This window comes from Molothrus aeneus, chromosome 2, assembly GCF_037042795.1.
Source record: "Molothrus aeneus isolate 106 chromosome 2, BPBGC_Maene_1.0, whole genome shotgun sequence".
NCBI classification, from domain to species: Eukaryota; Metazoa; Chordata; class Aves; order Passeriformes; family Icteridae; genus Molothrus; species Molothrus aeneus.
In genome coordinates, this window is record NC_089647.1 from 101,752,226 (window position 1) to 101,771,009 (window position 18,784).

Here is an 18,784-nt window from a genome sequence, read left to right on the forward strand (position 1 = left end):
AAAGGAGGAGAAAGTGCTCTAAGATCCATATTTGGAGTGATATCCCCTTGTGACTGAAACAAATCTCTGTTTCTGCCACAGCTATTAGCCTTCTCCAAATAGCAGCAGAAGCAATATGGAACAAACTTGGTCCCTAGATAATTTCCCAACTATTCATATGGTTCTGTATAGCAGCCATGAAAAATAATAATTCTTAGTAATTTAATTCTGCTGTTGCTTGAAAAACTTATGACCCAAAGCAGAAATTTTGGACGTGTCTCTAGATTCAAGACAACATTGCAAGCTCAAAAGACAAAGGTTTCTGAGATTTATTTCCAATCTTTTCTTTCAGAGGATATCAATCCTTGCACAAGAGGTAGAGATTAGTCTGCTTCACATTTTAAAGGAAGTAATAAATTTTGCAAAAAATTATTAATTCTTCTTCACTTGCAGCTGTAAACCTTAAGTATAAGACCTCTACTGAAACTGCAGCTCAAATAAAATGCTAGCTGATAATACATAACAGGAAATGTCCATAACAGTCCTAAAAATACAGAAGGCACACTAAAATGGACATTACATTACAGCAATGATTAATGACAGCAGATATTCTGTATAAGACAGCAAGCAAGGAACTGTCAAGTGAATCCCCCAGAAAAAATTACAGCACATCTCTTGCACAGACCCAATTGTCCTCCTACAAACAAACAGGAGCATAAACATAACCTGAAGAAAAATCCAGGTTTTATATTTCCAAATTTTTGTTTTGTTCTGATAGTTCTGAAAGCAGGGCAGGGAGCTAGGGTATGACACAGAAGATTTGGGGCTTTCATTTTAGCTACCCAAGACCCTACATAGGAATCTGCATTGGGAGTCAAGACAGACATGAAGAGCACACATTCCAGTCTCAAATGAAAGACAGTGAAAGACACTTCCCAAGAAACTAATACATTAAGTTGTATGTTTTCCACTTCTTTTTTCCTTTTTTAGAGCTCTCTGTCCCAGACAAAGCATGAATATGTGAATGTAGACTGACATCCCTGTGCAAAACCCTCCATACATGCAAGCTGCCACTTCCTTACTTTATTAAGCTTTAGCAATCTCCTCATACAACTTTCTTTAATTAAATTTATGGAGGAGGGATTTCCTTAAAAAGAAAGGGATGTCTGTGCAAATTAAAGTGGAAATATTAGACGTGCATCCATATATACCAGTCCAAGAGGACAAAGATTTTTTTTCTATTATTATTCCTGCCATGCCTTTTCAGTTAAATAGACTCTAGCTTTATTTCTAGAAACAAGGAAGGTTTACATTTTGTTCTTTGCAGAGCCTGAATTTAATCTACATTTAATGTCCATATACTATACCTTTTTTGTTGGTTCTAATAATTGTCTCAGACAACAGTAAAGGGCTTCCATTGGAAACTTCATTTATAGGCTTCTCTGGTGGTTTGTTGGCAGTATTTTCTTTCTTCATGTCTTTCTTTATTTCCTGCAGAAGACAGGTAGAGAGGGAAAAGAAAAAAAAAGAACACGTTTTAAAAAAAGGTATTACAGAATATTATAAATCTCAAGCTCCCAAGATTTCTTAAAAGTTCTATGTACACACCTCTGCCTGCTCTAATGTTACCTCAAAGACCCTTACAAAGTTGAAATGCCACAAAAAGAAAGCAATTTTCAGTAACCTTTTCCAATGGGCACTATTGTGGGTTTTTTTTCAAATAACTCCTTATCTATGCATGAAAATTGTAGGATAGCTTTAAAAATCTCTTAATAAAGATCACCAAAGCTGAAAAGTGTGAGGAGGGGAAACAATTAATGTCTCAGTTTATCAAGCAGTGAGCTGTACGTTTGATACACAGGGCAGAACCAGCACAGTGCTCCTGATGTAAAGCAGCTATGTCTGCTTCCCCTCCAATGAGAAGACCACAGAAACAACCACCATAGCAGGAAAAAAAACCTATTAACTAGGAAAATATGACAAATGTTACCATAATTGGCAGAAGCATATAGCAAGACTGCTGTCAGAGCTGTTGCTAACACTGACACATTTTGCTGCTCGCTACCTTTTAAGGGGATTTACAATACATATCAAAAATTTATATGGTGGGGTTTCATGAAAGTAAATCCACAGAAAACAGCTTCACAGTTACTGCTAGAGATGCACAGATCCTCTCTATCAGCTTCTTAGGCAGACTTTAAAAGCCTAACTGTGTTGCTGTCCATACCCACTGTGACAAAGCACCCAAAATATCATCACCTTCCATGTATCTTATCTGGAAATGCCACTAAAGAAAACAAACAGCATTACCTCCACTTTCTAGACAGATAACTGACACACTACAGAGGCTGAACCATTTGCTTATAACCATGTCCCAAAATATCAGGGAAAAAAAGAGTTTTGGCTCCAAGCTTTGTCCTACAGAGCCACTCAGGCTAAGAGAGAACTCAGAAGAAGGTCCCTCCTCCAATTCAGTTCAAAGCAGGGTCACCTTGAGTGGAGGTGACCAGGCTGTTAAGGGCTATTTGAGCAGCTGGGTTTTGAAAACCTCAAAGGACAGAGGCTGCAGAAGCCCACTGCTTGACTGACTTACAGTGACAAAGATTTTCCTTATATCTTGCCTAGAACTTTCTTCTCAAGTCCCATCTGCTCTCTCCTGTCCTGCCCACCAGGCATCACTGTGAAGGGTGTGTCACTATCTCTTGGATAACAATTTCTATGTAGCAGAAGTTCCCCCAAAACCCTGTTTTCAGGCTGAACAAGCCCACACCTCCCTTAGCATCTCCTTAGGGAGCAGCTTCCAGAGGCACAGAACTTGCTTCAACTCATCAATATCTTCCCTTTATGCAAAATTCTCATCCCATCCACAAAATGGGATGCTGTACTCTGGATATGGACTTATGAGTGCCAGGTAAAGGAGGATGTCCACTTCCCTCAATCTGCAGGCAATTAATGCAGCCCAGGATGCTGTTCACTGTGTTGGTGCCAGGGTACAAGACTGGCACGTGTTTATGTTGCTGCCCACCAGGACCCACAGGTCCTTTTCAGCAGAGTTGTTCCCAAATTTATCAGGTCCCACTCTGCAGAGCAGCCAACATTCCTCCTTCCCAGGGCAAGAACTGGTATTTGTCTTGCTGGATTCCATAATGCTCCTGTCTGGGGCCCTCTGAAGAGCAGCCCTGCCTTTAAGCATGTCAGCTGCTCCCACAGTTTGATATCATTTGCAAATTTGATGAGATCTACATTAAACAGGCATCAGACAGGTGATGGCTTTGGATGAGCTCTTTCCATTACAAAAACCACTACCTCTCCAGCTCTCTTACATTCACCACCCTCTCCTACAAACCAGTGCAGAATCAACTTCCATCACCCCAGCACTGTACATACACAGGAAATACTGTAGATCTTATTTAGATTTTCAGCATATCAGATATGAGCACTAAAGCATAGAAAGCACATTTCTATTTGAAGTTTCTGGAGTTGTCATCTGTGAACAGCATCAAGCAAAGCAAGAATTTTTAAGTTATTCTCTGTAAGATGCACCTTAAACCTGAATCTCATAATTTTTTATACCTTTTATTTCCCCAAAGCAATTATTATTTCAAAGCTGACTTATGAGATATACAACATTAATACAGTCTTCTACATCTGCCCAAAGTATTTTCTGTGTATCAGTACATTAGCAGAGATAAAACTTTAATAAATTACTGCCTATGGCAGGTAGAATAAATCCTTTATCTACTGCCATCACACCGGTAAAATAGTATCTAAGAGACAACTCCTCAGAGTAACCATAATAACTGAAATAACAAATGTGAATATGTGGATGAGAGGTGTGTGATATCTGTGTGATAGATGCTGCTGTTGTTAGAAGAAATATTGTTCATAGTTCTGGTAAAAAAGTGAACCATGTGAGAATTTAGGAACACTTTATACATTTAGAAGAATATATCACTTTCTAAAAGAAGTGGACTAGACTTAACACGTACATTATTCCACAAGCTTCTTTTTCACAGCCTTAAAAATGAAAATGTAAATAAATTACTTCACCCAGAGCTTTACATCTATTTTGCAGCTAGGTGACAAACTCTATTAAAAATTATCTGCCGTTTAAACAGAATTTGTGAGTCAAACAGCATTCTCATGTGAACAAGACCACAAGATAACATCCTACGGAAGACCCCGTCTTGCCAGAACTTACTTCCTGTGTGCCATTACTGTGTTATTTTTCATTCTTTATGTCAGAATGTAATTAAATCCTCAACTCACAAATTCTGAAACAGTAGTACTATATTTTTAACTGTAAAAATCCTTTTGCAACTTCAAAACTGACAGAGAAAATTGTCTGCTATAACAGAAAACAATGCTGTACCCTTTAGTCTCCAGCTGAATGACACTGGTGCCTTTGCTGCTGCTGACAGCTTTTTGAGAAAGCCTTGTTTGGCTCCTGAAAAAAGCAAAGGAATGCAAGACAACTTCCAAACACTGGCATTTGTTTGTAGGGTGGGGAGTCTTGCACTTCCTTCTCATCCACTATTTGTGGAAAGAAGAAAGGCACACATGCTGAGTGTCCACTAAGCCAAAATTCATACAGAAGGTTTGGCACCTTGCAGTCATCAAAATTGTCCAAGGACTTCTTTTTTCTGTGCCTTTCTAACATTTGTTCGAGCTACTTTTCATTACTGTTGCCTTTGATGCTCATGAGAAGGGCCATAATCTTTCATAGCTACTGCCCAGAGTAACATGACATGATCAACCCCAGCAACCTGAAATTACACACTCTGGAGGGAGTTGAAAGGAAAAGAGGAGAATTGTCTAAATAATGAAACAGAAATCAAGTAAAGATCAATCCAGCCCTACTAAGCTAAAATCTTATCAGAAACACATTCATACTTAGCAATACCCTATGGGAAGCCCATATCTAAGTGGCTTAGGATGCATTCTGCAGTACGAAATGCCAGCTTTAGGACCTTGGCACATCTTTCCAATTCCTGGTCTTAGTCTACAGCATAAGACTAAAAACCTATAAACAAAACCTAACAAATGCCCCAGCCTCCAGCAGCCTCACCCCTGTAGCCTGCAGCAAACACTCATGCCAATATTACAGCCCCTCTCCTCTCTCTAGTATGTGTTCTCCTGCCTCCTTGCTCTCTTCTCTTCTGTAGTGTTCACCTTGGGGGAATTCAGGATTTTAGAACTTTTCTTCAGCTGTGGCTCAAACACAACCAGGCACACTTATCCTCAGGCCAAAGGGACCCTTGGTGCTATTAAATTCAGAAATATTGACATAACCTTTTACATCTATCCCCACTCTAATCTGCTGTAAAAAAATAGATTATTACTCTAAAATATATAATGTCTTACTCAAAATTGCATTTATTCTTGAAAAAATGAAGTGAAAACAAACACAAACAACTCTGATGAAATAAATATACCAATTAACTTTATTTTTATTTTAATCTCACTTTATTTTACTGCAAAAAATTATACTGAATATGCCTACCTGGCATATTTGGTAAATGAACTACAATGGCCCTAAAAGCTTGGTGCTTTATCAGTAATAGTTATAGAAATCTCTCTATGTAACCCAGTCCTTCCAGATCTGCAAGGAGTTGAAGCCTACCACATGAGGAAAGAGTAGGCAAATGAGCTTGCAAACCCATGCATATGGGCTTGTGGAAACTTTCCCCAGTGTACAACAAAATCTAATTCCAGTTCTGATTTGAAGTTGAAGTTTGCAGATATTATTTTTTTAAAGGAGAAATTCCATATACACAAATAAGTAGAAAGCAAACTTCCAGTTAGGATAGAAGTCCTCAATCTGCCATGAGTGGTTCAGGAACAGCTGAATTTAAATGCTAAAGGAGGATGAACAGAAACTAATAGTCCAGTTTCAAGTTCAGGAACTGCTGTGTCTTGAAAAAGAAGGTTGTGTAATAAAGGAGAGGAGAAACTAGACAGGTAAGATATTGGACTGCAACTATACTGGGAAAATATCAAGAAATACTGGGAAAAGATCAACCCAAAAATACTGGGAAAAGATCAACCTGCTGCCTGTCCAGCAAGGACTTCAGTGCACCTCCTGACCAAGACTTTTGCACTGGTTTCTGGTTTTTATTTTGACTACAGCAGATATTTCACACCCTGATCAGATACAACCAGATACAATCTGCCCTTGGGTGGAACGGGGTGGGTGGACTGGTACAGCCGGACATCTGCGCCACGCTGGGTCTCCTCCAAGGGACACAGTGTGAGAACCTTCACCAGCAATCCCTGTGCTGACAATATCTGGAACAGGCTTGGCAAACTTGAGAGCCCCTCCCAGAATAAAGTTCACAAGACAGATGTCAATGGAAACCCCACAAAGAGCCTCAGGAGAAGGAGCTCAAAGGGATCCTGAGTGCAGTGCTTGGCTCTTTACCTCTCAGTTCCTGTGAGATGTTTCTGCAGAATGAGCAGCTGTCTCACTCACACAACCCATTTGCAAAGAAGTAGGCTTTCACAGCGCTAACAGCTTCAAAAATATCTCTAAGCCTAATCTTTGGGACTCTTTGGTTCTTGGTTTTGGAGCACTGCCCAGTATAAATTTCATGGATCTAAATGATGCACTTCTTTCCTAGCCCACACAGAGATAACTGCAGGTTCAGGTTAACAGCAGATCATTTTCAACAGGCTATGCCTCAGGAACCCAACCCTTAAGTAAGTAACCTTGCATTTCAACCACTAAATCTAAAAGATGCTCTCTTGATGTCAGAAATTTTAAGACAGCTCCCACCTCCCATCTACGTGGGTTTCAGTGTGATTCCAATATGATAAGCAGTTCTTACTGGGAAGAAGCATCCTCAGTCTGAGAAATACTGAAAAAAGTAATTGTGAACTTTAAAAATAAACTAGACTTCATTCCATGAAATATTATGATTTCAAAGATGTTATGAGGGCATAAAGGCCCTTAAACTTTGTACATCCTTTTAATACATTAAAAAATTCTATTTTTTTGTAACTAGGATTCAACCATATTGCATAGATATCAATAGCCAAATCACTGTGAAAAGATTCTTTTCTTCTAGCAAACTTTGAAATATATTTTCTCCAAAGAAACACAAAACCCTAAACAATACCTGAGCTGTTTTTATTTGGATCTTCTCTAATCCTATCCTACATCAGTATAAATCACAGGAAATTTGAAAGATGTTATCCCTAAGCTCATCAGCTTTACAACGTGACAAAACTTCAAATAACAACAAATTACATAGTGTGATGAAAGTCCACCACATAGGAAAATACAGTATATTCAAGTATACCTGTACCCTATTAAATGGCTATTCCAACATATAAAATGTATAAATTAAACACAATTAAAATTTATAAATTAAGCACCTTATCTTTTATAAGTAAAAAACTGTTACTCATTGGAATGACACATGCTTTGTCATTCTGAAGAGAGGCAAAAAGAACAGTTAACAGCTTTCAAAGTGAAAACATAGTTTTTCTACTGCTGTTTGCAAGACCTAGCTTTTTTTCTCAGAATTGAATCATTTATTACATTTCAAGGAACAAGTTTCCCCTATTTATGTGCCTTTACATGATGAAGTTTCCGCCCCTCTATCAAAAAGCTTCCTTGAAGTTAGAGCAAATGCTTGAATTAGGTCAGCCATAAAAGTTACAGTTAGGAAAGTACAAGAACTTCTGCCATTTTCACTACACCAAAGTTTCAAGTTTTTTACTATAACAGTTCTGACCTTTACAGGAAACTCAGCTGAAAACATTTGAGGAAATTGCTGCAACGTTTTCCATGACTCTAAATGCAACAAAATGATTTTTTTGTAGTGCTGCAGGTACAAAATCCTAAAGCCAACTCTTAATTCCTCAAAACTGTTGGGAGCCATGAAAAATTATGAGAAGAATCACTATCAGACTATAAGGTGATTTATCTGTGGCTTCCATATGAAGGGAACAACAGTTCTAGCATCCTGGGAGCAAGAGGTTTAATAAAAATCAAAGCTTTTGAAAACAAGACACGTGCATAATGAAAGAGTTGAAAGCTGAGAAAGAATGAGTCTTTCACAATTCTAAAATCTGTATCATGTGCCCTGCTTGAAGCCAAATCTGGGAGCAGAAATAAGAGCCTGGAATCATACACAGCAAAGAGGAAACATATTCAAATACAATATATTTGAATTATCAAAAGATGACAATGGAAATGTCAGGAGAACTTTGAGCCCTCTGAGACACAGAATGCTTTTCCTTCAATCCCTTTTCTCAAAAACCATACTTTACCTTCAGGGAGACAAATGCCACCTTGATTTCCTGCAGACAGTGTCTGTAACTTCAAACAATATATGAGTTCAATCATTCAATTATTAAATGCCTCAAAATAGAACTCTGCTGCACAGTAGATCAATTTAATATTTAGTCCTCCTAAATAATTTCCTGTGACATTTTCACTAAAACTAGTTAAGAGTTATTGAATAATTACAAATGTCCTTAGTTAGAAATGTGACTCTGATTTTCAAGAATCTTGTAGTTCTAATATAAATAAACAATGTATTCTGAAGCAAGACTGGAACAAATGTTCCCAGCAACTGAACTACAATCAAGATTAAAATTATTTTCAACCAGAAAGATGTTGCCTGCACTAAAATCCAGTATACTTTCATAGCATGAGCTTTACATTCTGTTAAAAAGTAAAGTGACAACATTTAGGGAGAAATAAGAAACCATCTAGCTTTTATTTTCCAGGCTTCTGCATGACTAGCTTTTAGTTTCTCCTTTCTAGGGCAATGCCAGGTCCAAGACACAGAGGGAGGACATGGGACCTTCAAGCACCGTGATCAAGCCTGAGACCTCCCCATCAGCTGGTTGTGACAGGAGACACTCAGCAGTGGATCTGTCACCAAGCAGAGGGGGAAGGATGGTTTGGAGATTGTGCTTTGCAGCAGTGACCCTCAGTTTCTAACAGAGGCACAGGTCCCAAAGTGCCTCTGCACACATCCTCTGAGCTCATGACAAAAGCTGTGCTCTTGTTTCACTGCTGCAGGATTCCACATCCTCTCTCCTTTTTTCACTATCAGCTTATCCCAAGTTTATAGGAAACATGTTCCCAGCTGTCAGGCATGTGACAGAGAAAAAAAAAAAAAAAAGCCCACAAAAACCCCCACGAGTTACAGTTCAGGAGCCTCCTGGTTTGTGCCAGTACTGCCTAGTTCTGTAACCACAGCCTCCTAAACCTCTCTTTCATTTCTGTATCTGGCCTTTCAAATCAGGTCTATTTCTGTGGCTCACATGACTGCTATCTGATTTACAGCTCGACAGAGAAAAGCAGATATTGCTATTTGTTCACCAAGTTTTGTTGCTATTTGTTGCTATTTGTTCACCAAGTTTTACATACTGAACAGCATATCTACTCTAGCAGAACAGGTACCTTAAGGATGAGGACTCTGACCTGCTTTACCCTCCTTTGTGTTTCTTGTTGTGTTACATAAAACAGATGCACTGATTTGCTCCCTCCCAGCACAGATAAAGCCTTGAGCACAGCCAGAAGTGCTGCTTTCATGGCTGCTCAGGTAAGCCCATAGTGCCACCCTTCTCCTCAGATTGAAAGGCCTTATGAGCACTGCAAAGCTTCCTGTCAGGACTCTGCTCCCTGCCTACTGTTCACATAGAACCAGCCTGCACAATCATAAATTCATTACACTGCCATAGGTAAAGGCTTCTACGGCCCATCTGTCATGCACATTGTTCTTTGAACATTTAAATACTCATTTTGGTACTAATTTTATTTATAAACTTTACTTATAACAAAGGTCAAAAAATTATTAGGTCAGATTTAATGCAAACAACTGGCAACAAACAAATTTACTATGAAGTGGCAAACCAGCAGTTATTATGAAAAGAAAATTAACTCCTACATCCAGTGTATTCTACATTAACCATGAAAGCACTGTGCACTGAAGGCACAGTGCAGCCTGCTCCTGCTTAAACTGCTGGTACTTCTCTGTGATATCTGTGTCTGAACTCTCCTGCTTATCCCAGCCAGAGATGCCCAAGCTACAAAGCCCTCCATGACACAGGAGGTCACACTGTGCCACTCCTAAATCCTCTGTTCCTCTTCTACACCTCAGTGACCAGTACTCTACAGCAAACTCAAACTCCTCTTTTAAAGAATCTCCACATTTTTCCTTTTTTGATACAGATTTGTTATGTTATTTGTTACATCTTTTTTACATCCTTCTGATAAGTGAAGATCTTCTGGACTGGATTTACACTCTTACATATGTAGAAAGCCTTGTACTTCTAGAGAGATTAGTGCCTGCTTTATAATAAAATTAAGAAAACTCTCAAATTTGTTGAGTCTTGTGCAATCTTTGAGCTCTGCTTGTCTATGAACATAAGTGTCTGTTTCTGCATTCAGTCAGCTCCAGAAAATCTTGTTAAATCCCTCAGCCTCACACTTTGTACTTCAGTTCAAAAGGAGACAGCTCATATTCACCTGTAACAATTAGTTTACTGTGGGGGTTTTTTAATTACTAGAAAAGAAAAGATTAAAGAAACATGATTAAAGAAACATGGAGGGGGTGGAGGGGGAAGGGAGATGGAGACTAAGAGAAACAGCAAGGAATACAACAGTAAGAAATGTAGGGAGCACATTTTAAAACAAAGAATCACAAAACACCACCTGTCTCAGAGAAAGCCAGGAAGAAAAAAGAATACACCCTCTGCACATTGTGGTTTGGGTTCTGGAGACATGCTTGGCTACATCAGTGATCAGCTTCACTACCACCAGAAGAAGCAATTCATTACATCTTAATGCTCTTAACAGACCAAGACTGAAAATTATAATTAGAGCAATAAAAAAAGGGAAATAGGAAAACCATGGTGTGCTGGGTGCTGGATGCCACTCCAAGCCACTCAATTCATCCTGACCTATTTTTTTCACATGACAGCACCTCTCTCTGAGGCCTCCCAACGTAGGTGTGAGCAAAGCATAACTGATGAGCAGACACAGCAGATGGCAGGAAGCACGAAGAAGCAGAAGTGATTGGCACAGGCCGGCTGCATGAGCACTTAGCATTTTGTACACACTGTGACAAGACACCTCTAAGGAAGGCTTTGAAAACCAGCAAGTACATTTGTTGATCTTTGTGTGCAGGTTACCCAAAGTAGGTGAGAAATACAAAAGCAGAAGTTGGTTTAAAATTTATTAAGAGTGAGGAAAACCAAACCTGTCACCTTGTCACCAGAACAGAGGGACACACCATCCATGTATGAGACACTTGAGAGATGATGACCCAAAGACTTTAAGATTTAGAGTGGGCAAGTTGCAGAGTTGACACAGACTTTGAATTTCAGGAACTTCCCAGAGAATCACACTGTAGGCCTGCAGCAGGTCTTTCAACCTGCAGATGAACTGGAAGCAACGTCCTGCTTTCATACTGCTGTGGAGTTGTCTGCCCATGAACCCCTGCAGCACACACTCCTTCCCAGTTTTCATCTGGGGCTGGGAATTTGTTTTCTTTTACCTATTTAGCAGGGATTGCCATGGGGAAGATGCCCCACAACCAGACTCTCTAACTGGCCTTTTCTTCCCCCAGCTCTATACCCTTCATGACAATGGATGTTATCAGCTGGAACTCCTGCCTTTCACCTGTGTCTGCCAATAGCACAGTACATCTGTGTGCATTTCAGCTGCCCAGTGCTCTCAGCACACACACACACATCTCTGCAGGTGCTCAGAAACGCACGTGTGCCCTCCCTGCATTCTTGGATACTGCAGGGAGGTACACTGGGGAGGCACTAAAGGTGCTTCTCAGCCATCCTCTCCCCAGAGCTTAAATTCAGCTCCAGCAGAATTAAATTACTCAAGCAGTTTCAAACAAACATAAATTTCTTCTCACAAAGGTCCACTTTCACCCAGCTATTAGAAGCATTGTTAACTTTGCTTGAAAGTGCAATGTCATTTCTCATTTCTTTGAGTAGAGAGTGGGATATGCCAGAATTTAGCTTGCTAAGAGTTTCTTCCCATAGACACCTGGCCTTATTAAAAAATGTAACAAACTACAGTTTTAGACATTCAAAAATGGATATTTCATGTAGTAGAAATATTTCTGCTGTCTGTATAAAAAACCCTTGTGCATATTACCATATATATATATATATATAAATATGATACTTTTGTATTTATGTTCCTTCTCACAACCATACCAATTTGAAAAGATGACCAATGCAGAAAAAAAGCAACAACATACAGTCTTAGGGAAAAAAAGTGCTGGGAGACATTATCACAAATTGTAACATGTTAGATAAACAGCTAAGCTATCTCTGTGACACAGACAGGTTTAGAGAGAGACAAAGTAACATAAATCCTTTATGCAAAATCCTATCACAAACCAGATGATCCTTAGCAGCAGGATTTTCTAATGAGAACATTAACTGACTCACCCAGTATCTTGTATTCTCTGTTTAAAATCATATGGAAGGTTTTTTTAAGAAAGGATTTATCTTTTCTAAATTATGTTGTACAGTGAAAAAAAAACAACAACTAAAAATAAACCACACAAACTGAAAGGAAGTCATTGTAGTACACAAAAACATGCAAAATCCATAAAATACAGCTGCACATAACTTCAAAATTTTCATTTCAACCCCACTTTAAAAACCCTTGGTGATGGTCCAAACAACCATTTTTCTATCCAATTAGCAAGTAATGAAAAATTGTACAAATTTCTACAGATGTCTTCAAACACATCATTCTGCATTATAGAATGAAGAACACAAGAAGGTAAGGGCAAATTACAGACACTTCTATTGTTTTTGATAGACCTCTCATCAAATACTCTATCGAACTAACACAATTGCTCAGCCCTCTGCAGCATTCAGTTATTAAGGTAATGCAGAGAATTCCACTGAACCCTGGGGAGGGCAAGTGTCAGAGAGTTCCACTGCATGTAAAATTAAAACTGAGATTCTTTAAGATGCATCGCTGTTTTAAAAGACAAGTTGAGACTTTTTTCAAGACAAAAATAAAGGATCATGAAAATATTTAGAGGGAAAGATAATTACAGTGTTACAGGACTTTTAGGGCTTTGTTTGTTTGTGTAACCAGTTGTATGAAAGCTTGCAGGAATTAATGAAATTAGATCCTGGATTAGATCAGGGTTAATGAGATCAGGAGTAGATGTATCATTATTCAAATCACACACCATGTGAATAGCGTGTGCTGCCAGACTTGTAAATCAGAGATTAGAATTTAACACTCTTCCTTCTGCAGTCTGACAGTTTAGGACTAGAGGTCTCTTTATAAATATTGCTGGCATCCACCTGCCACTGTTCTCAAGACAATATATTATGATTCCAGTTATTCCTGGAGCTAAGCACCAGCAATTTCAAGAGGTAGCCAATGGCAGAAGCAGTTCCTCAGCACTTCTGACAGCAGTCATGTTCCTCAAGGCTTACAACCCTTGTAGGTGTTAAGCAAAATTTGTTGTTTGGTTATTTTCCATCTTAATCTGACCTTTCTTCCTGCAAACATTACAGCAGGTACAGGTTAATTCATGTGAATTTGGAAGGGGCTATATATCTTATATATACCCCCTTTTTGTCTGGTTTCTGAGCTCCAGCATGTTGCTGATTTGCTCAAACCCAGAGGTAATTTCTTGGTAGAGGGGAAAAAATGGTATGAAACCAAAAAGATTGAGAACAACAAATTTAATAATCGCTATTAAAAGATGTCCTGGAACCATGGAAATCCCTTAATAAAATGTAGGTCACATGTTTCTTTGGTAGTATTAGACTTAATTCTAGAGATTTGATATTTAGAAAAGATAGTCCTATTCATAAAGTCTTAATAGCTGGGAAAATTGACCCAATCTTTAAACAATGGGTCTCAAAAAGTCCCTAGAAATGCAGCAGCTGTCCTCTACACTTGAGACTGCTTTTTCTTGGTAGAATTAAGGTCTCTGGACAAAGCTTTCCATGGTAGAATTTTCTAGGCTCTTCATATGTTCTGTCTGCTCTTTTACAGCTGTGAAAAAGGAAGAAGCAGGGAAAAGGGGATGTATTGGTCAATCTATTCTAGCAAAACAACCTTCTGTACCTTGGTATTATCCAAGGGAAAAGAGGTATAAAGAATGCAAATAGAAGAAATAACCACGCTCAACACTTATCCAGAACAGCAAAGAGCATTGCTCAAGACTAAAAAATGTGTGATGGGTGCAAAAACTGCCTGAGAGAGCTTGATATACCATTGGTATTTGCAGGAGAGGTGTAGCCTAGCATCACAGATGGGAGAAGATTTGGTGACCACAATCCTCACCTCAAATTACTCAATCCCATAATTACTCAATGTTTGCAAAAGAGATTGGCATGCTACCTTTGAAGTAATGCATCATACTGAAACTACCTTTGGAGTTTCTCAACCTAGTGTTTATTCAGCCAGCATGAAACTTTGGACAAACCTCCATGGCTATCAGAGACACACAGACTCATTGGCTTGTATTACAAAAAAAACCCTAAACAGTATAGGACATATTATGGTCAAGTCCACATAAGAAAAAATTATGTATATCTGCTTAGCACACTCAGCAGGTTTCCTGTTCACAGATGAGTTGCATGAGAAAGTATAATCTTTGTTTGGATAAGTCTCCTTCCAAGCAGAGACAGCTATTTTATGGTTTCTCCCAATGTACCATGTGGTACCAGAATGCTTGAGGCTCACTGTTATTGTAAATAAGATAGAGGTAAAATAAAAGTACTGATTATGCAGTTCTGCTGAGGGGAAATGAAAGTTTAAAGATGACAGTTAAAGAAAGCAAACAGACAGCAGGTGCACAGGAGTCATCAAAGATGATGAAATGGTGGTCTGACCATATATAAAGGTATATTGGAACTGCAGGACTGAGTCCTCTGAACTTGTTTGCCTTGCTGAGCATCACTGAATGATGATGCAGATGATGCAGATTGATTCAGCAAGCAGTAACAAGATTTCACCAGCTACAAACACCCAGGGAAATTGCCTTTAAATATTTTTCAATTTAAAAACTTAATACTTACTTTTCATTTTTACCTTTAAATAAGAATCAAGAGGAAAAAATTGCATATGCCATACATAGAAGAAAGACCTATTTTTTGATCTAAGCATTAGCAATTCTTTTTACTCACCAATTTATCAAGAAAAGATAAATTCATTTTGAACATTTGAAACATTTCTGGTCTGAGTGCTGTAGGCTGAGGGAAGACACTGAGTGTTATTCCTCTGTGTTGAAGAGGAACTCACCTACATTTCAGGTAGACTTTACTGCAACTTTAATTATTAAACTGCCATGGCTCCAATTATATATATCCAGATCTATGCCTTGAAATTCTAAATATTGACTTGCACAGTTCTCAGGATGACAGGAAAAATGACAATATATGACTTAGCTTTTGTTCCCCAAGAGCAGCCTACCTTGAAAGTAGCTGCCTGCTCCAGAAGATAAATGTGAATGCACAATAAAAATCTTAGAAAATTAAGCCAATCATTGGATAATTAATGCAAATACAAATATCTCTTGAAAAGAATGGGGAGAAATCTCACTTAGCAGAAGGGAGTACCCTTCAATTTTTGGCAAATATTGAATTTAGGAAGTTGCAGGCAAAGCAGAGTAATTTGCCAGGCAGTTCACAAGAGTACTCTTTATCCAGCCTTCCCTAAGCTGTATTTCTTACTGGGAAGGCAAAAAATAACACTCCTTCTTCTAGATACTCCAATATCTTCTAAAAATTACAGGATATTCAAGATGCATTTAGATTTAACTGCCTTTACTGCAAAATGCTTTAAGTTCAGATGTAGGTATTTTACCTTTACAATATTAATTTTGACAGCACAGAACATAAGCCCCTTGCTTCCTTTGTTTTCATTGGGAGCCATCCTTGACACGTTTACTTCAGGTCAAGGAGTACATTCACACTCAGGTAGTTCTACTGATTCTAACAGGTCTCATCAAGAAATCAAGTTTTTAGGCCCACTCCCCAGGAAAAACAAGACCCCATATCTGTCAGCACTTCTTACACTGTGCATACACTGCTCCTCCCCTCTGTGATCCACTCCATGGGGGAATATTGAAAAAACAAAAGTTATCTAGGAACACCCACACAGCAGTGGTTTAAAGAAACACCCAAAGCATAGGTGTGTTCTACTTTGTAAACAGTTTAGGTTTAATCCCAAATCAACTAACAGACTCCTTCAGGAAAGTCATTAACCACTCTAGACAAGGGCTGTGGTGGACATGTCCCAGAATTCATGGGAGTGGTGGCCTGGGAACAGATAGCTCTGAAAAGGAAACAGAGCTGAACACACATCATACTACACTGAAAAGAATAAAAGACAAAGATACCACTTTTAATCCCAATATAAAACTGGGAAGAAACAAGGCCCATTGAGGGTGTTCTCCTAGAGGGAGACAAACAGAGCAAGCAAGCAGCAAACATTAGATCCAAGGATCTGGGAAGCAGCTTGAAACCCACAATGGAAACCCCACACAGGGCTGGGGAGGTGCAGCACAGCTCCAAACTGGTTTGGATGTGTCTGCTCTGCTCCACACAACACACAAGAGCTCAGGGGCAGAGGGGGTCCTCACTACTGCAGGCAGGGGGAAATGCAGACACGAAAGGTGAGCAGTGTCTGCATCAGGGCACCTGCTAGTGATGAGAGCAGGTAGCTGTAGCAAATACCCATTTAGGGAAATGAATTTCATACATTCCTATAAGAGTGTCTCCATTCAGCCCCCATTCATTTAAAGAGAATGGGCCAATTGATCACTTTTCATCCATCTTCTGTCCCTCTGTCAGGTAAGTGCTGCACAGTCAGTGACTACTGCATTGAATTTTTGAGTATTTACAGGTATTTTCAGACCTAGGTACTTTCAAGACATATTTCATTATCTACCATCAATACTAACACAAAATTTAAGTTGGCACAGACTAGAAGGCACGAGGAAAGAGTTTGTTTGCTTTGGACTGAATTTTTTCTGAAGTACTGTACAGGGTGTGAGCAATGACAAGAGTCACATGAGCCCACTGAGCAGCTGAAGTGCTGGGGAAAGAACCTCCACCTATAAAGGTGGAGTAACTAGTCTGGTCAAACATATTTGATAATCACTAGTTAATCTGCTAAGGCCAGGTATTTTAGCAGCTACAAGAAGCTCCTAAACCAACAACTTAAATGTTCTGAATCCCGAAGAATCATGTTTCTCTTTCTTACTTAATATGTCTTTTTTTAAAAAATCACTTGCTTCCTCATCTAAATAGGCTTTATCTCACATTCACTGTTGCCAAGCCCACACAAATAAACATTCAATAACTGGGAAAAGTCATTTAAAAAGGCAAAAAGGAAGCTTGAGTATAATAAGTACCATGCTAGCCAAGTACTGGTGAATTCCGTACTTCCTGTATTTTAAATATTTATTAAATATACACATAGATCAAAATAAATGGTCTGGTCTCCATTTATTTACACAGCTACACAAATCTTTAAACAGAACCAACCACACCTTAACATTAACACCATTGACAGTTTAATAGGAAGTAATTTATTTGTCATTTAGAAAACAAAGGTTGGAGACACAGGTAATCAAAACAAGTATTTCAGCTTCCTTTCTCCCTCTTTATCCCACAATACAATATTTTGTTCTCACAGGTTCTCCTTTACCTCATAACACTGCCTTCAGTATGACAGTCTCACAGATAAAAAATAAAGCAGTTTGGTTTTCAGTAACATGAAATTCTCTCTCATACTTCCATTTTTTAAATTAAAATCTATTCACAAGACACATACATGCAGTTCTAAGGGAAATCCTATGTATTTTCTTATTTGTCTTCGTTTATCTATTAAGTTCTTCTTACTCAGAGCTCAACTTTCAAAAGTAATTTTCTATACAAAGATGCTTGTAAGGTCAGAAAATGAGACTCTTTCATTTGGCTGCTCAGGTTTCCTGGTCATGTCAAAATATTTACCCAAATTTCTGAAGTGCACAAGGAAGACTGGAAAAGCATACTATTCCCTTTTCACAAAGTCACAACTCAGACCTTGTCTTTGGATATTTATTTTCATTCACTCAAAATCTGGGGCAGTTAGCCACAAACTACATTTTTCAACTAAGTATTGTAAAAACATTGCTAACCCTGAATTCAGTAAGAATCTTTGGCCAAATACTTTTACCAGCTGTTCAAAATTTATAGTATTCTTAAAACAAGGGAAAAAATTCTATTAACAAGAATTATCATGTCTACTTACATTCTTAATTCACACACACACATACACAATGAAGTCAACAGAAAAAAACCCACAGAAAATTAGAATCAATCTCCACAGCTTATTTCTAAAAATGCTTAATTTTTAAAGTACACTCTGGAGGACACAGCTAAATTGTACTTCCACTCTCTTCTCACATCATGTTTTTGAACTTCTTTCCTCATTTTAACAATATGAGATGTCCAAAAGAAAAGATGCCCTGAAGACTATTTTGAACCAAAATATTTTCCCCACTCTGCTGTTCTACAGTGAATAGTGTTTTAGGACATTATTTTGTGTAAATGAATACCAAAACTGTTCAGTGTATTTACCAATAACAAAAATCTAAATTGCCACAGTATGTGCAAAATCTTTTTGATAATGTAGAAGGCAAGAGTGTAGTCAATTGACACTCATTTATACTCTGTTTAATTTTGTAAGCTTTATTTCATAAATCTAATATTATCCAGTTAAGTGGACACTTAATGCAATTATTTAAAAAAAAACCACTCTGATTGTTTTGATTCTATTCCCCAGTCA

General features: G+C 38.4%; 1 protein-coding gene across 4 annotated transcripts in view; it reads right to left on the reverse strand.

Moving 5' to 3' along the window:
• The window catches only part of SH3KBP1 (SH3 domain containing kinase binding protein 1), a 211,680-nt gene that overhangs the window by 132,803 nt on the left and 60,093 nt on the right, over positions 1-18,784 (reverse strand). For all 4 annotated transcript variants that reach the window (XM_066545410.1, XM_066545409.1, XM_066545412.1 and 1 more), the window contains exon 3: positions 1,347-1,470. In XM_066545410.1, the coding sequence (XP_066401507.1) occupies positions 1,347-1,470 (124 nt within the window). The remainder of the gene's footprint in view (positions 1-1,346; positions 1,471-18,784) is intronic.